Below are 23,539 nucleotides of genomic sequence, written 5' to 3'. Positions count from 1 at the left end.
GTCATTTTTATGCAAAGTCCACAGGCCAAGATACACATTAGACAAAAGGGTCAGGAATACATTTAAACACTTCGGTACAAAAAGAACATAAATACCAGCGAAGAAAAACAGAGATCTGTCTTTGACCGAGCCTGAGTGGGAACCTGAGCACCCCAAAGACTGGATGAGAGAAGAAAGATAGGACAGTTCACCCAAAAACTGAAAGCTCTGTCATCATTTACTCACACTCATGTCGTTCCAAACCATCCCAGTTTTCTTCTTCTTTCGCAAACAGAGATGTTTCGCAGAATGTCCCGGACGCTCTTTAACCATGCAATCAAAGTTGAGCTTCAAGAAGTGCAAAAGTGGTATACATATATTATTATATAAATTATAATTATATAAATTAAACTATAATTAAAATTTATTTTCATTCAGTTAATATAAAAAACAAACTAAAAGTAAAATTAATAAAATCAGTCATTAATAAAAAAAATACCACATAAAAAAGTAAACAAAATGACATTAAAATGCCAAAAAAAAAATTTTTTTACTAAAAATGAATAACTAGAAATACAATAAAACTACAAGACATGAACAAAAAATTACTTTAACAGTATAAAACTTATACTAAAATAACACTGCTATATAACTTGCATATTTCACATCTTCTGAAATCATACAATAGCTAGGAATGATTACTAGGAAAAATTACTTAAATTAAATTTTAGCCATTATATGTTGCACTTCGTCCTCCACCTTTGCTCTTAAATCTCATTCACACTTTCGTCTTTTATAAACTCGAGAGCTGCCACAAAAGGCATGAAATTCATCATATAATGGCTTTTTAAAGAAAGCTATTGTTGGCTTCAAGACGTATAGCACACCTTGGAACAACATGAGGGCGAGTAAATGATGATAAATGATTTTTAGGGTGGACTAACCTTTAACGAGTGAATGAAAGGTCTCAAGACAAGATAGCAGAGAGCTGCATGAGTGTGCATTTCTCTGACCGTAATGAGACGTTGCCATAAGTGTAAGTCCTGCTCGTGCATATTCATGAGCAGCACGAGACAGATGTGGAGTGTGTGCGCTGGGACGGGGATAGCGGCGAGGTCCTGTCTGTGTGGAGCCGGCTGAATTGGATCAAGACTGCGGCGTATATGAGACGCCGTATGACCGGGACTTCCCCGCCGTCAGACCGCCAGCACTCGAGTTCAACCGTATCGATGTACAGTCGTCCCGGGTCAGAACATCCTTCAAACGCCTTCGATCTGAAACCCAGAGGGCTTAGGAAAATAGACAAGGCTAAGTGTGGGTTTTAATGCAATAACGAATTTCAGACCGGCTTCCCGCTCTCTCTTGGGCGGATCTGTGTCTGTAAAATCATAAAGTGAGAGTTTCATGCCGTGGATGAGGATCATTAATACAGCTCTAAATAATCACTCATGTTAATACGTCTTATTGTTTTTTCAGAGCTTTTATATAATTTATGTATATGTAAATGTGTACGGAAAAAATACACACACACACACATATATATATTTATGTGTAAAATATAGATAGATCGATAGATAGACAGACAGAACTGAAACTGTATATATATATATATATATATATATATATATATATATATAGAGAGAGAGAGAGAGAGAGAGAGAGAGATAGATAGATAGATAGATAGATAGATAAATAAATACATAATATTATTTATATTTAAATTGATATATTTATATTACTATATAAATTGTAGGATTGCAAATAAAAAAAACCTTTCAATCAAAATCAAGGTCAATAATTTACAATAATTTGAAAATGATTAGATTGATAGATAGATAAATAAATAAAAAGGTAATTAAATAAATAAATACATATGTGACCCTGGACCACAAAACCAGTCTTAAGTGTCAATTATTCAAAATTGAGATGTATACTTCTGGAAGCTGAATAAATTAGCTTTCTGTTGATGTATGGTTTGTTAGGATTAGACTTAAAGAACTTAAAATGCACTTTTTTTCTATCAACTGGTCAAAATGCACAACACCGCTGTATGTTGCTTGAAAGACATGTGTGCGCGCTGACGTAAACAAGCACGCATGAGAAGCACATAGGGATTGGGAACACATGAGAGGGGCACATTCACTCTCTGACAGCAGATGGCGCTAAACTGCAGAAAAGGCAGTTGTTACCCTGGAAACCCCATAAATAAAACAGCTGCACTACTTACTAAAACATATTTAAATAGATTTAAATAGCCATTCAGATTTGTGTTTTCGCTATGGTGTTCATCACAGCGCAAATACTTAAATATTTACACTTAATAGGCCCTTCGTTTTTTTTAACCTTTTTTTATCAACAATTTTAATCTGGTTTTAAAACATGCCCTAGATATTGTTTGAAAGTCTTTTGATTATTGTCCATTCACACTTTACATTAGGGCTTCATTGGTTAACATTAGATAATTCATTAGTTAACAATCTGCCAATCAACTTTATGAACTTACATGAACTAAGACTTGATTTTTTAACAAAGATTAATAACTTCTGTAGCAAATGTAGCTATTGCTCATTGTGAATGTTAATGGTTAATTAATGAAATCTTATTGTAAAGTGATACCAATGGGTCTTTATAGTTCTTTTGCACTTTAATGTTCAGTTATTTTTGTTATAAGAAAAAGGTAATTAAACCGGTTACATACTTTTTTAAAAACAATTTCAATATCGTGATAATACCGCACATAGTGATAAAAGTATTAGCAGTTAATCGCAACACGAAAATTTTATACCAGCATATCCCTAGTTAGGATCAGACAATATTTGGTAGAGATACAACTATTTGAAAATCTGGTATCTGAGGGTGCAAAACACAAAAAAAAAAAAGTTGTCCAAACGAAGTTTTAGCAATGCATTAATGCATAATACTAAATCAAAAATTAGGTTTTGATATATTTACGGTAAGAAATTTACAAAATATCTTCATGGAACATGATCTTTACTTAATATCTTAATGCTTTTTGGCATAAAAGAAAAATCAATCATTTTTATACAATGTTTTTTTGGCTATTGCTACAAATTTTACCCCAGAGACTTTAGACTGCTTTTGTGCTCCAGGGTCACATATGCACACACACACACACACACACACACACACATATAGAGAGAGAGAGGGAGGGAGAGAGAGAGAGAGAGAGAGAGAGAGAGAAATTAATATATGTAAAATTGTAGAATTGCAAATGGCTATGAGACTGAATCAAGTTTCGATGAAAAACAAGGTCAATAATATATATTTTAATTATTTGATAAATTAAATTAATTAATACACACATAAAGAAACAAACAAACAAATAAATAAACATACATACATACATTCATACATACACACAAATACATATATGTACATAAATTTGCGCTATGAGACTGAACCTAGTTCACAAACACTTTTCAACGAAAGTCAAGGTTTTCTGTTGGTTAAGCTTAGTTTGGGAATCCCTGATTGAGTCATGCCACAGTCAGCAAATGAAAAGCATGGTATTATTGCTTATTTTGCGTATTTTCTCTGGAAATGCCCAATAAGGGGTTTGTTGTAAACAGAATTTGAGCTCTGTCCTCCAGCCTGAACTGAAGAGAATGCTAAAAGCGGCGTGATTTAGAGTAAAGCAGCACCTTCGAGAGTTCTGGCTAAAGGATTAGATTTGTTATTGTGCTGCATAGCCCCATTATTTGGGGAGTCCAAACACAGCCAGATCCAGCGCACTCCAGCGGGGAAGTGCATCCCCAGAACTCCGACTTAATGGGCCGTACTGTACACCACCTCGCTGTGAAGTGGGATTTGGGGGTCAGCATGTGGAAAAACCCACCGTAAATCAATAGCATCTGAAACAGCCAGGAGGGCTCGCAGGCAGCGCTCGGCGCTCTCGAAGCCTGAAGATGAGACTTTATTCAAAAATAATAGCCAGTCTGTTTACTGCGGCACGAGATGGATTACATGGCACTGAAATAAATACTTCCAGATGCGGCTCGACAGAAATTATACTGAAGAAGAGGGGGGAGAAAAAAACGACTCCATAAATCTAGAGAGAGAAACGGCAAAGCGTTTTCTGGCATGATTCTAATGGCATAGTATTTTCATATCGATGCTTCAACAAACAAGAAAAGATAGTCCGCCATTGCCAACACTTTGGCGTAAAATAAAAACAAACCCAACTCTTTGCGTTCAAAATCCAGGAAGTTGCAGCTCTTTCTCCGATAAACTTACTTCAAAACACAAATATTACGCTTTCCTTCAAATGGCGCCAGTGCTCGCCCAGTATTTCTGCACTGGGAGGTTTTAATATCATTTCGATAAAATACTGCCTCTTTGGAAGACTACCGTATGTCGTTTTCCCGTTCCAACTGACCCACTTCTGAACACCGCTGCCAGTCCGACCGTTCGCTTGACATCCAAGAAGCAATTTCATGGAGTAATAACAAGCTATTCAAACCACGGGGAAGAATGTCTCTACTTGTAAATGTGTAATTGTTAAGGAAGGTTTCGCAGGAACTGCCATCCTTTGCCGACACAAGGGATGCGCCTGGAATTCAGGGATATAAAACCTGCTCCAATGGGTTTATAGTGCAGTGTTTATGAGGCATTGAAAAGGACACAGAAACAGAGAGTTCTGTGGATGTCAGCAGCTCGGGACAAGATGTCCTTCCTTAGATACGGAGACCAATAAACTCCTTCATTTGTTGTCTTTAGCCCAAAGGCTTACGTAAAGTGAGATCGGGGAAACCGCAAGTAAGGTACAAAATATTGCAGTGACAGCAACTTCTAAACATGCATAAGGGCCAATGAAATTTAAACACGTCTAGTTAAGATGAACGTATCTCTAGACCTTTAAGACTTGTCTGACTTGTGTTTGTTTATGCAAGATTGACTATTTATATTGCTAACAGCCTAGTATAGCAACATGTTAACTACTTAATAACCATCTCCCAATCAAATTACCTTAGAAATGTGATATCAACACCCTAACAACCAGTCAGAACAACCTAGAAATCACACAGAAAACCCACTTAAAACTAAGGGTGCGATGATACATCGGTTCGTGGATCGATTCTGTGATTTTCCCAATGCGTCGCGATTCTCTCTTGAATCGATTCTTAGCTTTGTTTTTTCCAGAGAGAATTGCGATGCATTTGGAAAATCAAATGGATTAATCTTTGCATCCCTACTAAATTAACTTAGAATATATTAGCAACCACCCTGAACATCATAGCAAACGCATACCAACACCCTAGCAAACACAAAGTAATGGGACTTTTTTAAAGCACCGAGAACCAATCAAAAGCATCAAAATAGTGCCTTTAAATGGTAAGAGACATCATGCACATCAAAAACAGGCCGAGCAACAAATTAATATTATTTAACATATCCTACCTTTTTATTGAATTCTAAGAATCTGTAACAGATTATGGTTACATTTATTTGGTAATTAAATTACGTAATTCCATAACATGTAACCAACACTGTTTACACTGCATTTCCTCGCAACACTAGAAAGCACTAGAAAGTTCTCCTCGCATCAGCAGGTCAAATTAAGCATCACAGAAGGATGTTTTCGCCAGGCCTCTACAAAACTGGCAGAAACAAACACAAAAAGAAAAACAATTCCATCTGATGAGCCGCTTTTCCACAACAGCAGACGGTGGAATCAAATATAAGTATACTTCTTCTTGGCCGGTGACTTGCTGTCCTTGCGGACGGGGAGGTAATTGCGTTGCCCTGTGCGTGAGTGTAATCTAATGGTCTCCGAATGATTGTAGGTCTTGCGTTACCCTCTTAATTCAATTTCAAAGTTAATAATCTCACAATGACTTGATTTTGGTAATTTGAGGCCGATAAAGCCTCCAACAGCAGTCACTGGGGCAGACGTTTAAATTACATAATGCTATACATCCACAACGGTGAAACTTGAGTGAAAGCGAACCGTTTCCAGATTGGCGATTTCTCTTCGTTTCAATCTGGGGGCGTGTTGAGAATCTCGCATGCATTTGAAGTTAATATGTCGACGTAAATGCTGGCTCGGATGCACAACGTCGGACGTCTGGAACATGACCATGCCACCGAACACGCCAATAGATAACTGTCCACGTTAATGAGAAAATGCCTCGCGTCTGTCAGCGACCCCACATACGCTCGACCTTCCAAACAATGGTTTGATTCTACCTTCAGTGTTTTTTTAAAGACCAGAATGAAAAGTGCTTATTGGTGCAATTAATCATGGGTTTAAACTGGCTCCAGTCACAATAAAACCCAGCCAATTACATGATAACTCTGTTCTGACGGCACTCACTCAGTCACTCGCATCTCCCGTCTAATTATTCCTGTGCCATTCCCAGTAAGGAGCCGAGATTTACTCATCAAAGGCAAACACAAGTGGCACTAGAGAACATCTGGAAGTCTTCACACAGCATTATACGCTGGAAACCATATAACACCTGTTTTATATATTAAACAATACACCGCGTCCCTGCACAACTCCCAGTTTCCTACATGAAAACTGGGAGCCGGGCTCATGTTCATGCCATGGAAATCCAGTCACATTTGTCCTGCGTTGCTTGGTGACATTAAAATTGTAGGACTTATAAGTTCATTTAGAGATGTAATAAGAAAATACTTCCATCGTGCTTTGGTTTGCAAAGGGAAAGCAGTTCGTACTGAATATGTGGAACCAACAACACGTAACAGATGGGACTGAAATATCTTTTGTAAAACAAGATAAATCTGGTGTAAAATGAATTCAAACAGTGATTTAGTGCTTTGTCGGATGATAATTGAAAGATGTCAAAGTGAAAAGTAACATATCAGTATTTAAAACCAAAAAAACCATGCACAACAATTATTGCAAATTGCTTATTAAAGAAACATAATAACATAACATAATAAAGAAACACCAAAAGCAACCACCTAGCTTACGGTTTTAAATTTCAACCAGACTATATAAGTCGTCTTTCTGTGAGTCTAGAAGCGATCTAGTGCCTTGTAAGTTGATAATTGAATTACATCACAATGAAAAGTAACACAAATCAGTATTTAACACAAAAACAGCCATGTAAAATCAACATTGCCAGATTTTCTGGCAGCCGTCAGCTTGGGAGCCATCAAGTAGGCCATCATTGGTAAATTGCTCATTACCTGTGAATTGCAGATTGACCACAATAACAAAAGCCCCAAAATTGGCTGTGAGAAAGCCTCCAGAAGCCATTTCTCAAACGCAGGATAGCACTTAAAACACCCACACTTCTGCGCCTGATGGAAAATTATAACTTGCAGTCGGCGAGCTGCAAAGTCGCATACGTAAGCGTGCGAAACAAGCAACTCACGGAAAACAAAACAAAATTAAATCTCCTTTGTATTTCCAAAAAGGATCGAAATTCCGCTTATTTAATTCTCCAGTAGAGTTATGTGACTTTTATGAGGAAAATTACACTAACCACAAATTGCGCTAAACAATTCCAATACTTTAGGGCTTGACCACTTTAAAATGGGGCTGCGCTGCGATTATAAATATAACTCTTTTACGGCTCTGTTATTACGTACTGAGAAGGGGGAGAGCGGGCCGATCTTGTGGCTGTAGCGCCTGATGGCTTCTCTGATGTGGGTTGGTTGGATGGCACTGCTCTGAGCCTCTGCGCCACAGGCCGCCGCGCTCTGCAATGGAGAAGACAGAGAAAATACAGCTCACATTATTGCTAATTCAAAAACACGGTGGGAGTCCTGCAGTGTAGTGCACAAACACCGCCTGACGAGGACACGGTGCACACAAACACACACTTTTGGGAATCAAAATCGGCCGGGGCTTTACCTCTGGAGAGATATAAATGCTACGTGTCATCTGATGCTTTATGAACTCGCAGCACAAGGGTGAGTCTGATATATAGACGCCTGACAGTAAACGTTAGTGCTGCGTGTGATTGGCTGTAATTGCAGTGTCTCTGAAGTCATTGGAGGGAAGGAAACAATTTTAACTTGGTATCTCTTAGCAGACGAAAGGAAAAACAACTTCCCTGTTTGGATGTTTGCAATAAACATCAGAGAAACTGGAGTCAGTAAAACAGGACGAGTCTTATTTTTTGCTTATGTTTCCACTGCAAATGAAGAGGCTGGTATCTATGTGTAAGTGTCACTTCTAGTGTAAAACAAACAGCATTAGGTTGTTTCTTTGGTTTGCTGAGTGGCCCATTGGTGTGAGTTTAGGGCGGGATTATCTGTTTGTTTGACCAATGGCAGACGAGAGATATTTGCAGTAATAGATTGAACTGCCTTTAAATGTAACATAAAGGTTGAGAATTTAGTGTAGAAATGAGCAGTTACTTGTCCACATTGAACTTGAACAATAAAATGTATGATTTCCTTAAAGGTTTTGCAAATGATGTCAAATAATATATTTTTAATGTGTATTTTAGCTGATAATTATATATAATAATAATAATAATGGTATTATTATCTAAAAAATAATTTCATTATTTATTAAAACATATTATTATTAATAGTGCATTGTTTGAGAATTTTACCATACACAGGGCATACATCAATGCTTACATACTATTATAATAATAATTTATTATTATTAATTGACATTTATGCATTCAGCCGATGTTTTTATCCAAAGTGACAGAGTGTCCGAGCCAACAATATTTGTAATATGCAATGCCATAGTATGTATAATAAATAATTTTAGAATTAATAACAATAAAATGTATTATTATGATAAGTTCTACTAATATTATTATTGTCTTATGATTAAATTCTCAAGCAATGTATTATTAATAATAAATGTCAATAAAATTAATAAAACATTATTATGTATATTATTTATTTATTTATTTATTTAAATAATTATTTTATAGGATAATAATAATTATTAATAATAATAATAATATAATTCTTATTCTATATAATATAAATTTCTCAGCTAAAAAAAAATACTTTAAAAAGATATCACTTTACAAAGCCTTTAAGGAAATCATAATACATTGTATTGCATAAGTCAATGTTAAATGTGAACAAATGACTAGTGGTGCCAAAACGACACACTTCACCTTATGTTATATAACAAAAATATTCCCGGGTTAACCACTCCTTAAATGTAAAAAGCATGTTATTTCCTAGAGAAACAGGAAGCCCCGCCCACAACTCACCCCATTGGTTAAGCCTGTTGTTATGTCTGGCCCAGTTGGGTTTCTTAAATAAACAGACTGTAATTCCATTAAACAAACACTATTGGTGCAGTGATCACACACTCATCTGTAATGGACTGGAAGCTAGCTCTCAACATAGTATAGATGATCAGTCAATATTTGTGTACCTTCTTCCTTTTCCTCTGTTTGACCTTACTGCTTCCATCTTGGTTCGGCCCACCGTTCCCCTGGGCCATGGAGTGCATCTTTCCCTGGTGTCCCGTCAAAGGGCCGCTGGGAGTCGACGGCGGTGTGTTTTCTGGAGAGTCTGTCTCCTTTTTGGTGCTTGCAGTCTTAAGACGGTATGGAAAAAAAATCACACACCTGAGCACAAATTCATTATTTTTCCAAGAGTGACATTAGACGACTGATGCACATTCAAAATCATAATGTGGCCTGCCCCCCTCATACACAATTATTGCTTTTAGACAACTCATGATGTTAAAAGGTCATGGCTACACAACACGACTCTGAAAACATCAGCTGCAGTCTTACGACACGTCTCGGTCCTATCGCTCAAACCACAGGGTCATTCTGTCACTCTCGCCACATGGGAACGCCGCCGACCCCCAAGGACCAGGAGAAAAAAACAATACTGGAATTCAGGCTAAAAAAATACCACATGCTCTTCCAGACCCGGAGTGGCCTTGGCTGAGTCCGAAAAAAAGGGAGCGAGAGAGACAGATGAGGTTTTGGTGGTTTCAGTGACACAGAGGTCGATCCATGGAACGGATCCCGCCGCTCAAAACCACCTTGGACAAACTTGGCGAGGGGTCAAACCCGCGGAGCAGGACGCTCTTATTTGGTTTACTTGATTGGAGAAAGCTGCTGACATGACTGTTATCACCAGTAAAGTCATCTGAACTACTCTATAGCGTCACCAAACAGCAACTAACATGATAAAACATATTAATAGTGGATTAGAACATAAGAACGCATAATGTAGATGCTTCTCAGTGAAGAATGTCAAGGAGCTTAATGCAGTTAAACCAAACAAACAACACATTAGTGGTCAAAGAACTGCTTCCTTCTGAGAACTAGAGGACAATGATTGATTTGAACAGTTCATCGAAAAAAAAAAAAAAAAAAAAAAAATCACAATTCATATTCATTATATTCTGCTAAATAAAGGATTGTATTTTTTTTTTGAGGAAACTATGCATTTGACAACAGTTAACACACACACACACACACACTATTTTGGGGGATAATTCCATTAACAACAATTTATAATTTCCAAATAAACATCAACAGTGCTATTTAGGTATAATTTATATATTACAGTATTTATTAATATTTTAATGTAGCTATAAATTTTAGATTTTCAATAATTTTTTAAATTGTAGTTTTATTTTGAGTTATTTTGTTATGTACATGTCATTCGGATATTTATTTCCATTTCAGTTTATTCTAGGACATCAACTTAAACATATCTACTTCACTTATTTTAACATTTCTAATTTTCATCTAACGTTTTTTTAACTTAATGAAAATGATTTCTAATAGTTTTTAATAGTCATTTAGTTAATAACAACAACACTGAAAAACGAAGAAAATACGTAACCTAAGAAGTGTTTTGTTTACCTCAGCCGAGGAGTTGCAGTACTGGATGAAAGTTGCTGATATGGCGTGTTGAAACGGATCGCCTGTTTTGGGAGTCATATCTTGTTTAACCAACAGGGCAAGGTCAACAACCTAAGATATAAAACCATATCAGCTTATGAGTAATGGCACTTGATATGAAGAACAAGATGACAATATTATTCCCAGGAAACATCATATTGAACGCTTCGGGGTCTAATTTCAAAGTTTATTGCACTGAAAAAAGGCCTGAGCAAAAGTAAAGCGGCAATTTAGCAAAAGTTAAGAGTGATTTCCTGAAATGAGACAGTGTGTGGTTTTAGTTCATCTGAAGCACGATGTGATTTCATGCTCCTCGTTTGGCTGGGAGTGACAGCAGCTCACCTGGGCCACCGTCTCGTAGGCCAGATAGGACAGGATCTCCATGGACATGGCATTGGGTTTCACATCCAGACTGCTGCAGTCCAGCCACTCGCGGAATTTCGAGGCCTTTTTAGCTAAACAGAGCAGACAGTTTGAGAGAGAAAATGATGTGCTGATGCATACTAGAAAAAACGGTTGAGATTTGGTGTTACAGTAAAAACCTGTTAATTACTATGTACGGTAAAAGTATTCCATTCACTTCCAGAATAAATATATCCTGATCATTTACTCTCCTCCAGTGCCATCCAAGATGTTCATGCGTTTCTGTCTTCAGTCGAAAAGATATGAAGGTTTTTGAGAAAAAACATTCCAGGATTTTTCTCCATATAATGGACTTCAAAGCTAATAATTCATGCTTTCTACATATATCAAGGAGCTCTGCAGTCGGATTATCAATATTTTTTTTGCAAATTAAACGAAGTCATGATTATTATTACTCATATCCAACAAGCAACAATCCATGACTTAAGCTTTACTCCAACAAAAAACGCTCCGTAACCTGTACCATTCACTTAATTTCCAGTACAGTGTTCAATTGCTCGGGACAAACTGTTATATATCCCGGACGAGCCCCCATTAATGTTACAAACCCTTTTTAAAGCCTAGGGGAAAATAAAGGGGTGCAACATTAAAACACTGAACGTGTACTGGAAAAAGTCAACGACACACAACCGGTTTTAAATTCTGCAACATTTCTATTTATTACAGTGATAAAGCAAAACCACATATTAACCCAGAAAATTTACATAACTTTACAAATTATTTACACTTTGTAAATTGAGCAAAAATAAAAGATGTACAAAAGAACGGAGAAAAGGAGAAGAACCAGACCGTGCCAAAAAAAGAAAGAAACAAAACATAGCCAACCTTACTAAAAACAAAAACTTCTAGTTTAACTCAACCATCAATATTCACAAACAAACCCCTATATAAAAGTAAAAATCTTCAGCATCAAAGACGCCCCAAAATAAACCGCTCTAACTTCCAGCCAAAGAAAACATACAATCAAGTGGCACGAGTCACTAGTGTTCTGTACACAACTGAAAACCTCAGTATGGCACATGTATATCACGTGATATCTTACCTGTTCTGTTCCCTTTCCTCGTTTAATAATATTGGTTTGACAACCAAGTAACAGAAACGGTGAACACATCAGAGAGAAGAAAGATCGAATGGGCCATTTATCATGGAGTTATCAAAGAACCACGAGTAATATCTGAACAACAAGATAGTACAGGACAAAAGAAACAAAGCACGCAAATACTGCTGAAATGGAAAGTAGAGACGGAGAGAGAAGAAAAAAAAAAGGAATGGGAGGAGAGGGAGAAACAACATCGTACCCAAAACACAATTATAACCTGGGACGTAACAGGAACCAACGGAGTGAAGGTCTGAATTACATTTTTAGTGCAGCTTCAAAGAGCTCTACATGATCCTAGCTGAGGAACAAGTCTCCTATCTAGTGAAACTATCCTCAAATAACCTCAATAACCTCAAAAACCTTCATTTCTTTGGAGCTGAAGAAAGAAAGACATGAACCTCTTGAATGACACGAGGTAGAGTAAATCATCAGGAAATATAGGTCTTCCAAGATGTAGATGAGTTTGAGTCCAAACAGCTGATAAAAACATTACAATAATCCACACCACGTCAGTCCATCAGTTAATGTCTTGTGAAGTGAAAGATGAATGTTTGTAAGAAACAAATTCATCATCATTAAGGTGTGTTTAACTGAAAACTGTCACTTCTGGTCCATAATAACGCTTCTTTTCACCATTAAATAGTGTTTGATCTGCTCATATTTCTTTCCTGATTCAGATGAGACGACTTTTTCACCGAAGAAAGCAATATTTTTGTTGGAGGACTCATATTATATATTAATGATGGATTTGTTTCTTACAAGGACACAGCTTTTGGCTTCTCAAGACGTTAACATTGATGGACTGGAGAGGTTTGAGTTACTTGTGGATTATTGTGATGTTTTTATCAGCTGTTTAGACTCTCATTCTGACGGCACCCATTCACTGCAGAGGATCAGTTGGTAATGCAATGCTACATTTCTCCAAATCTGTTCTGATGAAGAAACAAATGCATCTTTATCTTGGATGGCCTGAGAGTCAGCAAATTTGAATTTTATTATTAAATTATTCCTTTAAACATGCATGCAATGTGACAGGAATCAAACAAAATGCCATACCTTTTCTGCATAATATAAAAAAATATCAGGCAAAACACAATGCACACTGTACAATTTACATAAGTACAATACGTTATTTAATGTCAGAAATAGCCTATTTAACCACCCCGTGACGTGTTTTGGGTCAGATTTAGTGTTTACTCAGCATCAGTGTTGTGTAACAGGGTTAGTGAGGCACATTTACTGTGCTGTTGTCTGGACCTGCAGCTCGATGCCAGTAAGACATCACAGTTACTGGAGCGGCACTAAGCCAGTGAACATGTTATTAGTGCTGAAATGTGGCCTTCAGAAGCCAGCAGTGGTGTGTTCACAATCCCACAGCTGCGTTCTTACAAGCCCTTGGGCGCAGAACTGCCAACCGAACAACTCATCAGAGACGATATCTGACGCACTGCAACTGACATGAGGAGTGCTGCGCTCTACACTGATACTACAAACCATACCTGACATGCTCATGCAGCAATAAAACGGTGGCATTTATTAATGCATGTGCACTGAATCCTAGAGAAAAGCATTCATGAACACTGGAAACACCAAGGTCATGGGATGGATTCCCAAGGAATGCATGAAGTCATAAAATGCACACCTTTAATGCAACGCAAGTCACTTTGAATGGAAAAATGCATAAATGAAACCAAATGATTCATGCGTGAGAACAAATACTCACAAAAACTCAGCTGTCGACTTTCACAGAAATCACTGTACTGACTAGAATCCATGTTTCTGGTCATCTTCTCAATTCTCTGTATAAAAAAAAAAAACAATGAAAAGCTGAATATTAATTATTATCCCCAATATCATGAGTCAACATCATAAAAATGAGAAATGCAAGCCAACTATTGTTTTTGAAAGGTCTCTTCTGCTCACCAAGACTGCATTTATATGATCAAAAATACAGAGCAATCGGAAATATTGTGAAATATTCTTACAACTTAAAATAACTGGGATCTTTGAATATATTTTTTAACGTAATAGATTACTGTGATCAAAGCTCAATTTTCAGCTCCAGTCTTCAGCGTCACATGATCCTTCAGAAATCATTCTAATATGCTGATTTACTGCTCAAGAAACATTTCTGATTATTATTAGTTAAAAACTGTTTTACGGAAAATTTTATCATTTTTATTTTTCAATAAAATGCATAAAGTTGAAATGAACAGAAACTATTCGAAATAAACATCTTTTGTAACATTATAAATGTCTTTAATGTCTCTTTTGATGCGTTCTTGTCGAATAAGACTATAAATTTAAACATTAAAAGATATTTACAATATACCTTACTAAATTTGGTTATAGTCATGTCATTTATCGGAGCTCCTGTGTGACGAAATGGTTTAAACCACAGTCACTCTAAGGATTCTCCATGAAGACAGTCATCATTATTTCCTCGTTTTACGCCATGTGATGAAACGGCATAACATAGCAAGAGAAGGGCTGTCTGTGTAAACTTTAAGAGAGCCGTGCGCAGTAATGAACCCTCTTAATAGCAACCCAACAGGTCTGACTTGGATTTACAGCAGAGAGTGTTAAGTTGCAGGTCAGAACCTATAATTAGACGTTTCCTCATCCTGGACCAATTTCATACCTTCACGTAACAGTCAATTTGAGCTCTCCACTAGGCCGTGTGTCATAAAACATAAAGGTTCAAGGTTTACGACTGCTTTTTTTCCCTCCTCGTGCCGCTAAGGGTCTAGAGAGAGCCGGGTTCGAGACTGAGGACAGTCTGATGTGACGCTCGCCTGGATCGCTTTCAGGCCACCCAAACCAACCGGAGTCTTTTTATTTAGTTAGCTGGCAGTCATTGGAAATTCCATCTTTGAAAATACATATTAATGATGCCGAGCGCCTGCTCGTTACTAGCGCTGGAACTGCGATTTCTATTAGCGTCGTTAAGAGCCGAACGGAGGTCTCGTTTTGCACTCCGAGGGGGAATTCACAGCAGTCTCGGTGTCTGGGTCCCGCTCCAAATTGGGCCGGGAGCGATACGAGACTGGAGCCGCTGCACTTTTAAATAACTCTTGTCAAGCGGCTGGCCTGAGACGGGAGAAATGTTTTGACTGTGGCTTATTGAGCAGCGGGGGATTCGATGTTTCTATACTATGTTTAGCCGCTGATTAAATCAAAACGTTAACCCACCTGCTAATAGCCAAATTATACCCACAACTGACGAGGTGGCCGTATAGGAGGACATTGGCAAATATTTGATTTGGCCGCTGCTGACTTTCATTTCGTGCCAGTGTGGTCTGGATAAAAAGAATCTCAATTTGTACCACTGCTAGCGATGAGATTTCCATAGGCCGAGGCCCAAGATATATTTTGGATATCTAGTGTAGTACTGTATATTTCACTCGGTGATTAACAGCCCGAGGCAGGCTAGAATTGAATTTGTGGGGCGTTTCATTCAGACGCACGGCTAAGTTTAGACGATCAAACGCGGATGGGTTTAAAGCGCCTCTGTTTTTGCGTGAAAGAGAGTCAGTGTTGAAGATAGGAGGTCTTGGAAGATATTTAAATGAGATGTAACATCCCTCACATGTTGAAGAGACTCAATAAAACGGCTGATGACTCTCACAACTTGAACTTCAGTTATTGATGAAAGAGCAAATGGGGGGGAAAACTCCACTTCCTGAATCTATTAAAGGTCATAATCACTATGAAAAAAAAAACATGTGTAGTTCATGTTCTGCAAGGAGTTCTTCTAATGCAAAACACAAACTTTGGTGGGGTTCGATTTGTAATTCATGACATACTTTTGGCTTAAATGTGAATGCTCTGAACAAACTCAAGACAGGGTGAAGTGAAGTGAACTCGGAGCATTTCAGCTCAGGCATTGTGAACGCAAAATGCTTCACTTTCATGTGATTCCCAATATATTTGACTTTTACATGCTACCATGCATTAATGATGATGATAACATACAATGACACAGAGTTATTTCTATGTATACACAAAGAAACTCAATGTTTTTAACCAGACCAAAGTAGAAATATCACAAATGAAATAGGTTAGGAATTATGTTAATATAGTATAGTATTACAACAGCATTGTATATGATAAAAGAGGTCTGGATGGATGAATGGATGGATGGAAGGATGGATGGATGGATGGATGGAAGGATGAATGGATGGATGAATGGATGGATGGATGGATGGATGGTTGAATGGATGGATGGATGGATGGATGGATGGATGAATGGATGGATGGATGGAAGGATGGATGGATGGAAGGATGGATGGATGGAAGGATGGATGAATGGATGGATGGATGGATAGAAAGAAAAAGATCCACTTTCAAATGCAAGGAAATTGTGACTTAATGAAAAAAAGACCAAACACCCTTTTATCAGGTCATTCAGACTCAAAAAACGTCCAGTATATTAAGTTCACATAACTGTTCTTTCAAAGAAAAGTCTGAAAGTGGAAAAAAAAGAATAATAACTATCCAAAGTCATGAGAAAACCCAAGCAAGTGCAAGAGTGCATTTACGATTTCCTAGGGAATTTGCAAAGCACAGATCAGCAGTGTCCCAGAATAGCGTCCTGCTGTCATCATGGCATTAAGGCAAAACAATGCGGATCCCACACATCATGACAAAAACACTTTTAAACATTCCCATCTGAACGCGGCCGGGAAAATAACAGATTGTCAAAAGATCTTAAAGGGTCCTTGGGAAGATGGATGATCTGCCGGAGGAAACACGATCCACACACCGCTGACAAAAGAGAGGCCATCGCCGGCTGATCGAGTGAATTATACCCTCGCCCGGCCGCCCTGGACTGGACATCTGACAGATGCTTGACCCGTGAGCTGCGGCTTTGGGAATCCTATGAAATAATGGCCTGAGTATTTACACAAGTGCTGTAGTTTATTAACACAGTGAGAAAATCTGGAGAGTAAATGGACGATGCAAATGAGAGGTTTGAAATGGTCTCAATCACAGTAATAAAAGCGCTTGAGTAGTAATAGACTCATATTCTGACTAAACCAATGAATCAGAACATTTCTGGGTTTTTTTTGGCAAATGGTCTTCTGTAATCATCGCATGGTTTTCAGACACTCTAAAATTTGATTAGTGACCGAATCTTAAATTCTTGATCTTTCGTAAAATATATAAATATAAAATAATAAACAATTTAATAATGCATAATTATAATTATATATATATATATATGCAGACATACATATAGAAAATCATTTATATTATACAAAAAATTATATAAATGATGTACTGTAATATTACATATAGACAGGAAACTGTATATATTCTAAAAGTTTATTATTTTGGATTTTTATTATTTTATACACACATGCAACAAAATTACAAAATAAACAAAGGTCTAAATACAGAAATTAATATTTAAAAATACATTTTCATTTAATTACATAATTTATTCTTTATAATCTTGTATAATACAATTACATAATATAATGCTAAATAAATGTTAAATAATATTTTATATAATAAAACTATATATTATTATTAAATTATGTGCTTATATACAATATATACACAGTACATTTAACATAATAAAAATAATAATAATAATTTTTTTAATTTATAATTTAAGATAATATAAATATATATATATAAATCTGAAAAATAAATAGCATTTAAAATGTAATAATTATAAACATTTACAAATGTAAAAACGATAAGCAAAATCAAGAAAAAAAACAAAAAAAAACATATTCTTCAACACTGGCTATTAGTCAGCCAATAATAAATATATACAGTGTATATATATATATATATATATATATATATATATAAAGCTGGCAACTGCATGTGTAAGCAGCAGATGGAAGAGCGCAGGAAAACCAGACATGAACCAAAAGAGCTGGTTAAGGAAGACGAGGGGGCTGCGGATGAACAGGGCACTTGATAAAGCAGCACAATGCCGTGTGGTTCAACCATAAAGCTCCTCTCTCCAGGATTCATGAGTGGGGCAAAGTGGGAGGCCCAGAAGGATATGATCCCTTATTCTCAAAAGGTTGTCCTGATAGCTAAAACATACCCATTAAAACCCTCAGTAGGAACAACGTTTTGAGGGAAACCGCAGGCTTTCTTGGCCACATCCAGAACTGACTGGGGCTCAGTTTTATTTGAGACGGGACGTATAAAGTCTCATGGTAATACCCCCTTGTCCACGGTTCTTGCTTCAGACCTTTAATTACATCTTTGAGATGTGACCATTTATTTCACTTGGCACAGCGAGAACAAAAGGATAGAGTTCATGTTCGTATCGCAGAGATCAGTGTCTAATTTGGACTGATACAGAAGCGCATCACCACACCGCTTTCCTAGATTGGACTGAAAACGCTCCCATTGGTGTTTTACATGTCGATTGCTGCTCTCTAGTTTCACTCGTATTTGCATCTCTGTCGGCTGTGCACAGAGGAAAATATCACAATGGAAACTCAAATGAGATGTTAAGACTATTAGTGGAGGACGATGAACCCTACTGACAGCAGCCGGAGCCTTGCTTTCTTCTCTTTTATCCAGCTTGAGTATTAAAAGCACATGTTTCAGTGTCGTCTCAATATCAGGTGCTTCTGCGGTTCGTGACTGTGTTTAAACACCTTGTTTGGGTCAAACTTCTGTTCCACGATGATTACAGGAATAAAGTGCACTCGTTCACGGTGTCATTTAAGGGCACACGCTGCCTTGAGCTGTTTGAGCTCTTGATTCACTAAATGTATATATTATTAAACAATTTAGTTAATCAAGTATATATATATATATATATATATATATATATATATATATATATATATATATACATATATATATATATATATATATATATACACACATATATATATATATATATATATATACATACGCACACACACACACACACACACATTATATATCTATTAAAATAATTATTAAAATCAAAATAATAAAAATGATTTTTTTATTATATGATTTTTTTTAAATAGTTTTGATATATAATATGAACGAATGAATGAATAAATGAATGATGCATTTATATATGATATAGTATGTAAAAGTGGCATTGCTTTAAATAAAAATAAAGAAATAAAATATGCAGTGTGAATGGAAACTGGATAAAGTGAACTAAAATGGACTAAAAAGAGACGAGTCTACTAATTTAAATCCAGGGGCATTGTGAATTAATGTAAAAAAAAAAAAAAAAAAAAAAAAAAAAAAAAAAAAATATATATATATATATATATATATATATATATATATATATATATATATATATATATATATATATAAAAATAAATTTCAATTATACTTCGCTTAATTTTTTTTATTTTTTATTTAAACAATACCTCTTATAATTAAATGCCTATTAAAATTAAATATGTCATAGTATATTGTAAATCTAATATGTTATGAAATAAAAAATAGGCAAAAACTGCCTTGGTAAAAAAATATATATAAAAAAATAAATTAAATAAATTAAATTTCAAATTGTGTTTTCTCACAATGCAAGTTTATCGACTGCATCTAAAATTTAATATGGATTTGAATAATACACAGATTTTTGATAGTTAATGTATTGTTGTGCCTGTAAAACATCAAATCTTAATTTAAATGTGCATGACTGTGGTTCATGAACAAGACGCAGGGTTTTACATTAATGTTTACATTAATACATGTTAATAATGTTCATAAAAAATTACATGCATAATTATATAATGTATTAGTAATTTTAGCATAGTCATTTTGTTAAGACGCAGGGTTTTAGTGAGTTCGGCCAATCTTTATCATGAAAGCGTGCATATTTGTGCTCTCACCTCCAGCCGCTCCTGCTTGACTTCATCCACCTCCTCTTCCTCCACCAGCGTCAGGAATTCCCCCGTCTGGTCGATGGAGCTCATGAAGTCCTGCAGCAGACGCTGTCTCTTGTTGACGTTGCTGCTGCTGCTGTTGTATTTGTCTGTGAGAGGACAGAAACAGTCACTCAGCTGAGACCCAGCGGCCCACTCCACTCCTTTACCTGAGTCATGAAGACCCAGAGCTCAGACAACACACACTTATCTGTCACAGAACCATACAAAACTATACACTGTTTGTATGAGGGAAAAAAATAAAGGGATCTATGGGATGCTGTCTAGTCTCAAAAGTTAAAAACAATGGATTTGAATAATCTATAAAGTCTTTTATGAGAGATGGAAAATGTTTTAATTGATTTAATGGTTTAATCTTTGCCATAATCACAATGACAGATGAGCTAAATCTTAAAGCTGGTGAAAATATTACTCAATACTGACTGATAAATAACCACTATCAAAATAGGATAACTGATATTGGTCCAATATATATTGCATCCTCAGTTAAATGTCTGAAATGAGTTTTGTAGACAAAAATTAATTTTGCATTTATTTAAAAGTATTTTTAATTAGTAAATATGCATATTGGTAAATGTATGTAAATATATAACACTTATAGATGGTTTTCCTTTACTGTCCACTCCACCTACAAAATTATTAACCGTAGAAATAATATATAATAACATAGGTGTATTCATACTTTTTAAAGTGCTAATATATATATAAATATTAATAATGTTCATTTAACAAAATGACTATGCTAAAATTACTAATACATTATATAATTATGCATATAATTTTTCATGAACATTATTAAAATGTATTAATGTAAACATTGCATTAGAATAATAACTATAAAATAAAATCTTATTTTAAACAATAATATATTTGAGTGGAAAAGCATAATCAAATAATCATAAAAAATATTATATATTGTATGCTTAATGTACGTTTAAAATGTATAAATGTTAATAATGTACTTTTAATGTAATATAATTATTACAACATATATTTAATGTGCATTATTAACATTTAATAATGTTAACATTAACAATAACTAACTAAATAAATATATTAGTTGGAGTGCAAAGCCTCATAAAGAAAAAACATTATTATTATTAACACATTATAAGATATAATTATTCATAATTTGAATGTTTAAAATAAATATATGTCAATAATGTACCCTTAATATATAAATATAATTTAATTTTTAATTTTAAAATGTTATTACAATATATTTTTAAAGTACATTATTAACATTAATGAATGATAACATTACATTAACATAATAAATAAATAAATACAATCTTATTTTCAAAGAATAATAATATATTTGAGGTAAAAAAGCATCCATCAAACATACTCCTACTTCGCTAGTGTTTAAAAACATCCCATGATGCACCTCGTGAAGTCGGCTAACGAATGTCCAGAGTGAGCAGAGCTGGAAACCAGACTAATAAGCAGCTCAAATATGAGAGATTTTATATCTGTGTCAAGTTTTGTTCACTATGTACATAACTCCCACAGCAGGATAAAACCACGCTCTACCACAGCAACTGATTTTCAATGTTTCCAGCATGTTCATGCATTTGAGCGTCAGCGTGTGAAGTAACGTCTGGTTGTGTATGACAGAAATAGCCCCAGAATGTGTTTAATCAAGGTTACTGAATTTATGACACCTCAATAACAGCTTGTTTTATGGGCTTCAGGTTCGTTGGGACTGGCACAGCATAACCTCCAACAGAATGTAATTGTGGACTTCCTCTGTAAACGCTGCAACTCAATCAAACGGTCAAAACGTCAGTTTGCATAAACTCAATTTTAAATGATACAAATACGTTGACGTACATAATTGGTAGTGCATTTTTGGCTTTAAAGAATCCTTAATTTGACATTGGATACAATATTTGGATGAATAAAAGGCCTTGGAAAATCTTGGTTTGGATAAATAGTTAATCTAATAACTATGAAATGGCGCTTTATAATGTAACTATATAAACACTGGTGAAAAAAATATATTTTATCTGATGAATTCATTCTTTAAAATCAAGAAGTACAAGTTAAAAATGGCATTTTAAATGTGCATGTAATAGAAATGCTTTGAACACGGTAGATTAAAACACAAAACTGCATAAAAGTACATTAAAGTTTGCATATCGCACTTTTTTTCTAGACTTACTGCACCTGCCTTAAATTAACTGAGCATATGTTTACAGAACAATACGTCTAAATGTTTAAACACGACCAACCAACAGGGCTTGCAACCCAAATTATGTCCGTAACTACTTGTATTTCCAAGAGGCACATGTGAGACCTGATTTTATACAATGAGAACTGAACACATGGTGACAAGTGTTCAACTGGACGAATAGTTAATCTAATAATGAAATGTTACATTAAACACTAGTAAAAACATATTTGACCTAGTTAATTAATGCTTTAGAATTAAGAACTACAAGTAGTAAAAAAAAAAAAAATCACATATTAAATGTGTCCAAGCTTAATGTAATAGGATGTTTAGAAGTGCTTTGAACAAATAAATATTGAACAAATGCATTAAACACTTTTGATTTAGTGAATTTATCCGACAACTACAAGTAAAATATTTTTAATTTGCTTGGTGATAAGAAGTGCTATAGACATAGCAGATCAAAACATAATGTGCATAAAAATACAGAAATGTTTTTATACCATGCATTATTTCCCTAGACTTACCTACCATAATTTAAGTGTGTTTACCTAACATGTTTACCTAACAATGTCAGTTGTAATTACTTGTATTTCCAAATGAAACAGAATATTCAACATGAAAAAAAATGGTGAAATTATTTTTCTGCACTATGATTTGAACTCACAGTAAAAATAAATAGTCTTCATGCCATATAGTTGCATTTAGCAGCTCTCATCAAGCTGCCATGAAGATTAAGATACTATTCATATTAACATTATGATTTCCTGTAAATTTGACGACTAAATGGGTTTGATGAATCACTCCGAATATAAGCATTTAGGAACATGTAGTAAGAAAATAAAAAGCACTTCACAATAACAATCTCCTGCTCTACTACATCTGTCCCTAAATCTGCTGAGCAACCTTAGAAAAGACAATGGTGGTTGAACAGAAGTTCCTCATTTGCAGTTTAGTTGTTTTAGGGGTCACTGTACAAACACTGCATGGAAAGAAATCAGAACCCATGTTCTCGCTCTCAGAGAAAGAAAGAAAGGCTTTTCTGTCTTCACACTGAAACAATTCCCTCTTAGATTTGATTTTGCATGCAATAATGCAGATAATAGTCAGAGAACAATAATCTCCTGGTTTCAAGCGCTTC

At 35.4% G+C, this 23,539-nt stretch overlaps 1 protein-coding gene across 3 annotated transcripts in view; it reads right to left on the bottom strand.

Annotated features, from left to right (window-relative positions):
• Positions 1 to 23,539, bottom strand: part of supt3h (SPT3 homolog, SAGA and STAGA complex component) — a 104,115-nt gene that overhangs the window by 8,460 nt on the left and 72,116 nt on the right. For all 3 annotated transcript variants that reach the window (XM_052530186.1, XM_052530187.1, XM_052530188.1), the window contains exons 6-11: positions 20,172 to 20,314; positions 14,069 to 14,144; positions 11,166 to 11,278; positions 10,785 to 10,895; positions 9,329 to 9,493; positions 7,561 to 7,671 (exon numbers count right to left, since the gene is read on the bottom strand). In XM_052530186.1, coding sequence (XP_052386146.1) covers positions 7,561 to 7,671; positions 9,329 to 9,493; positions 10,785 to 10,895; positions 11,166 to 11,278; positions 14,069 to 14,144; positions 20,172 to 20,314 — 719 coding nt within the window. The remainder of the gene's footprint in view (positions 1 to 7,560; positions 7,672 to 9,328; positions 9,494 to 10,784; positions 10,896 to 11,165; positions 11,279 to 14,068; positions 14,145 to 20,171; positions 20,315 to 23,539) is intronic.

The sequence above is a fragment of the Carassius gibelio genome, chromosome A17 (assembly GCF_023724105.1).
Source record: "Carassius gibelio isolate Cgi1373 ecotype wild population from Czech Republic chromosome A17, carGib1.2-hapl.c, whole genome shotgun sequence".
Classification (NCBI taxonomy): Eukaryota; Metazoa; Chordata; class Actinopteri; order Cypriniformes; family Cyprinidae; genus Carassius; species Carassius gibelio.
The sequence above is the reverse complement of the archived record's forward strand: the minus strand, read 5'-3'. Positions and strand labels throughout refer to the sequence as shown.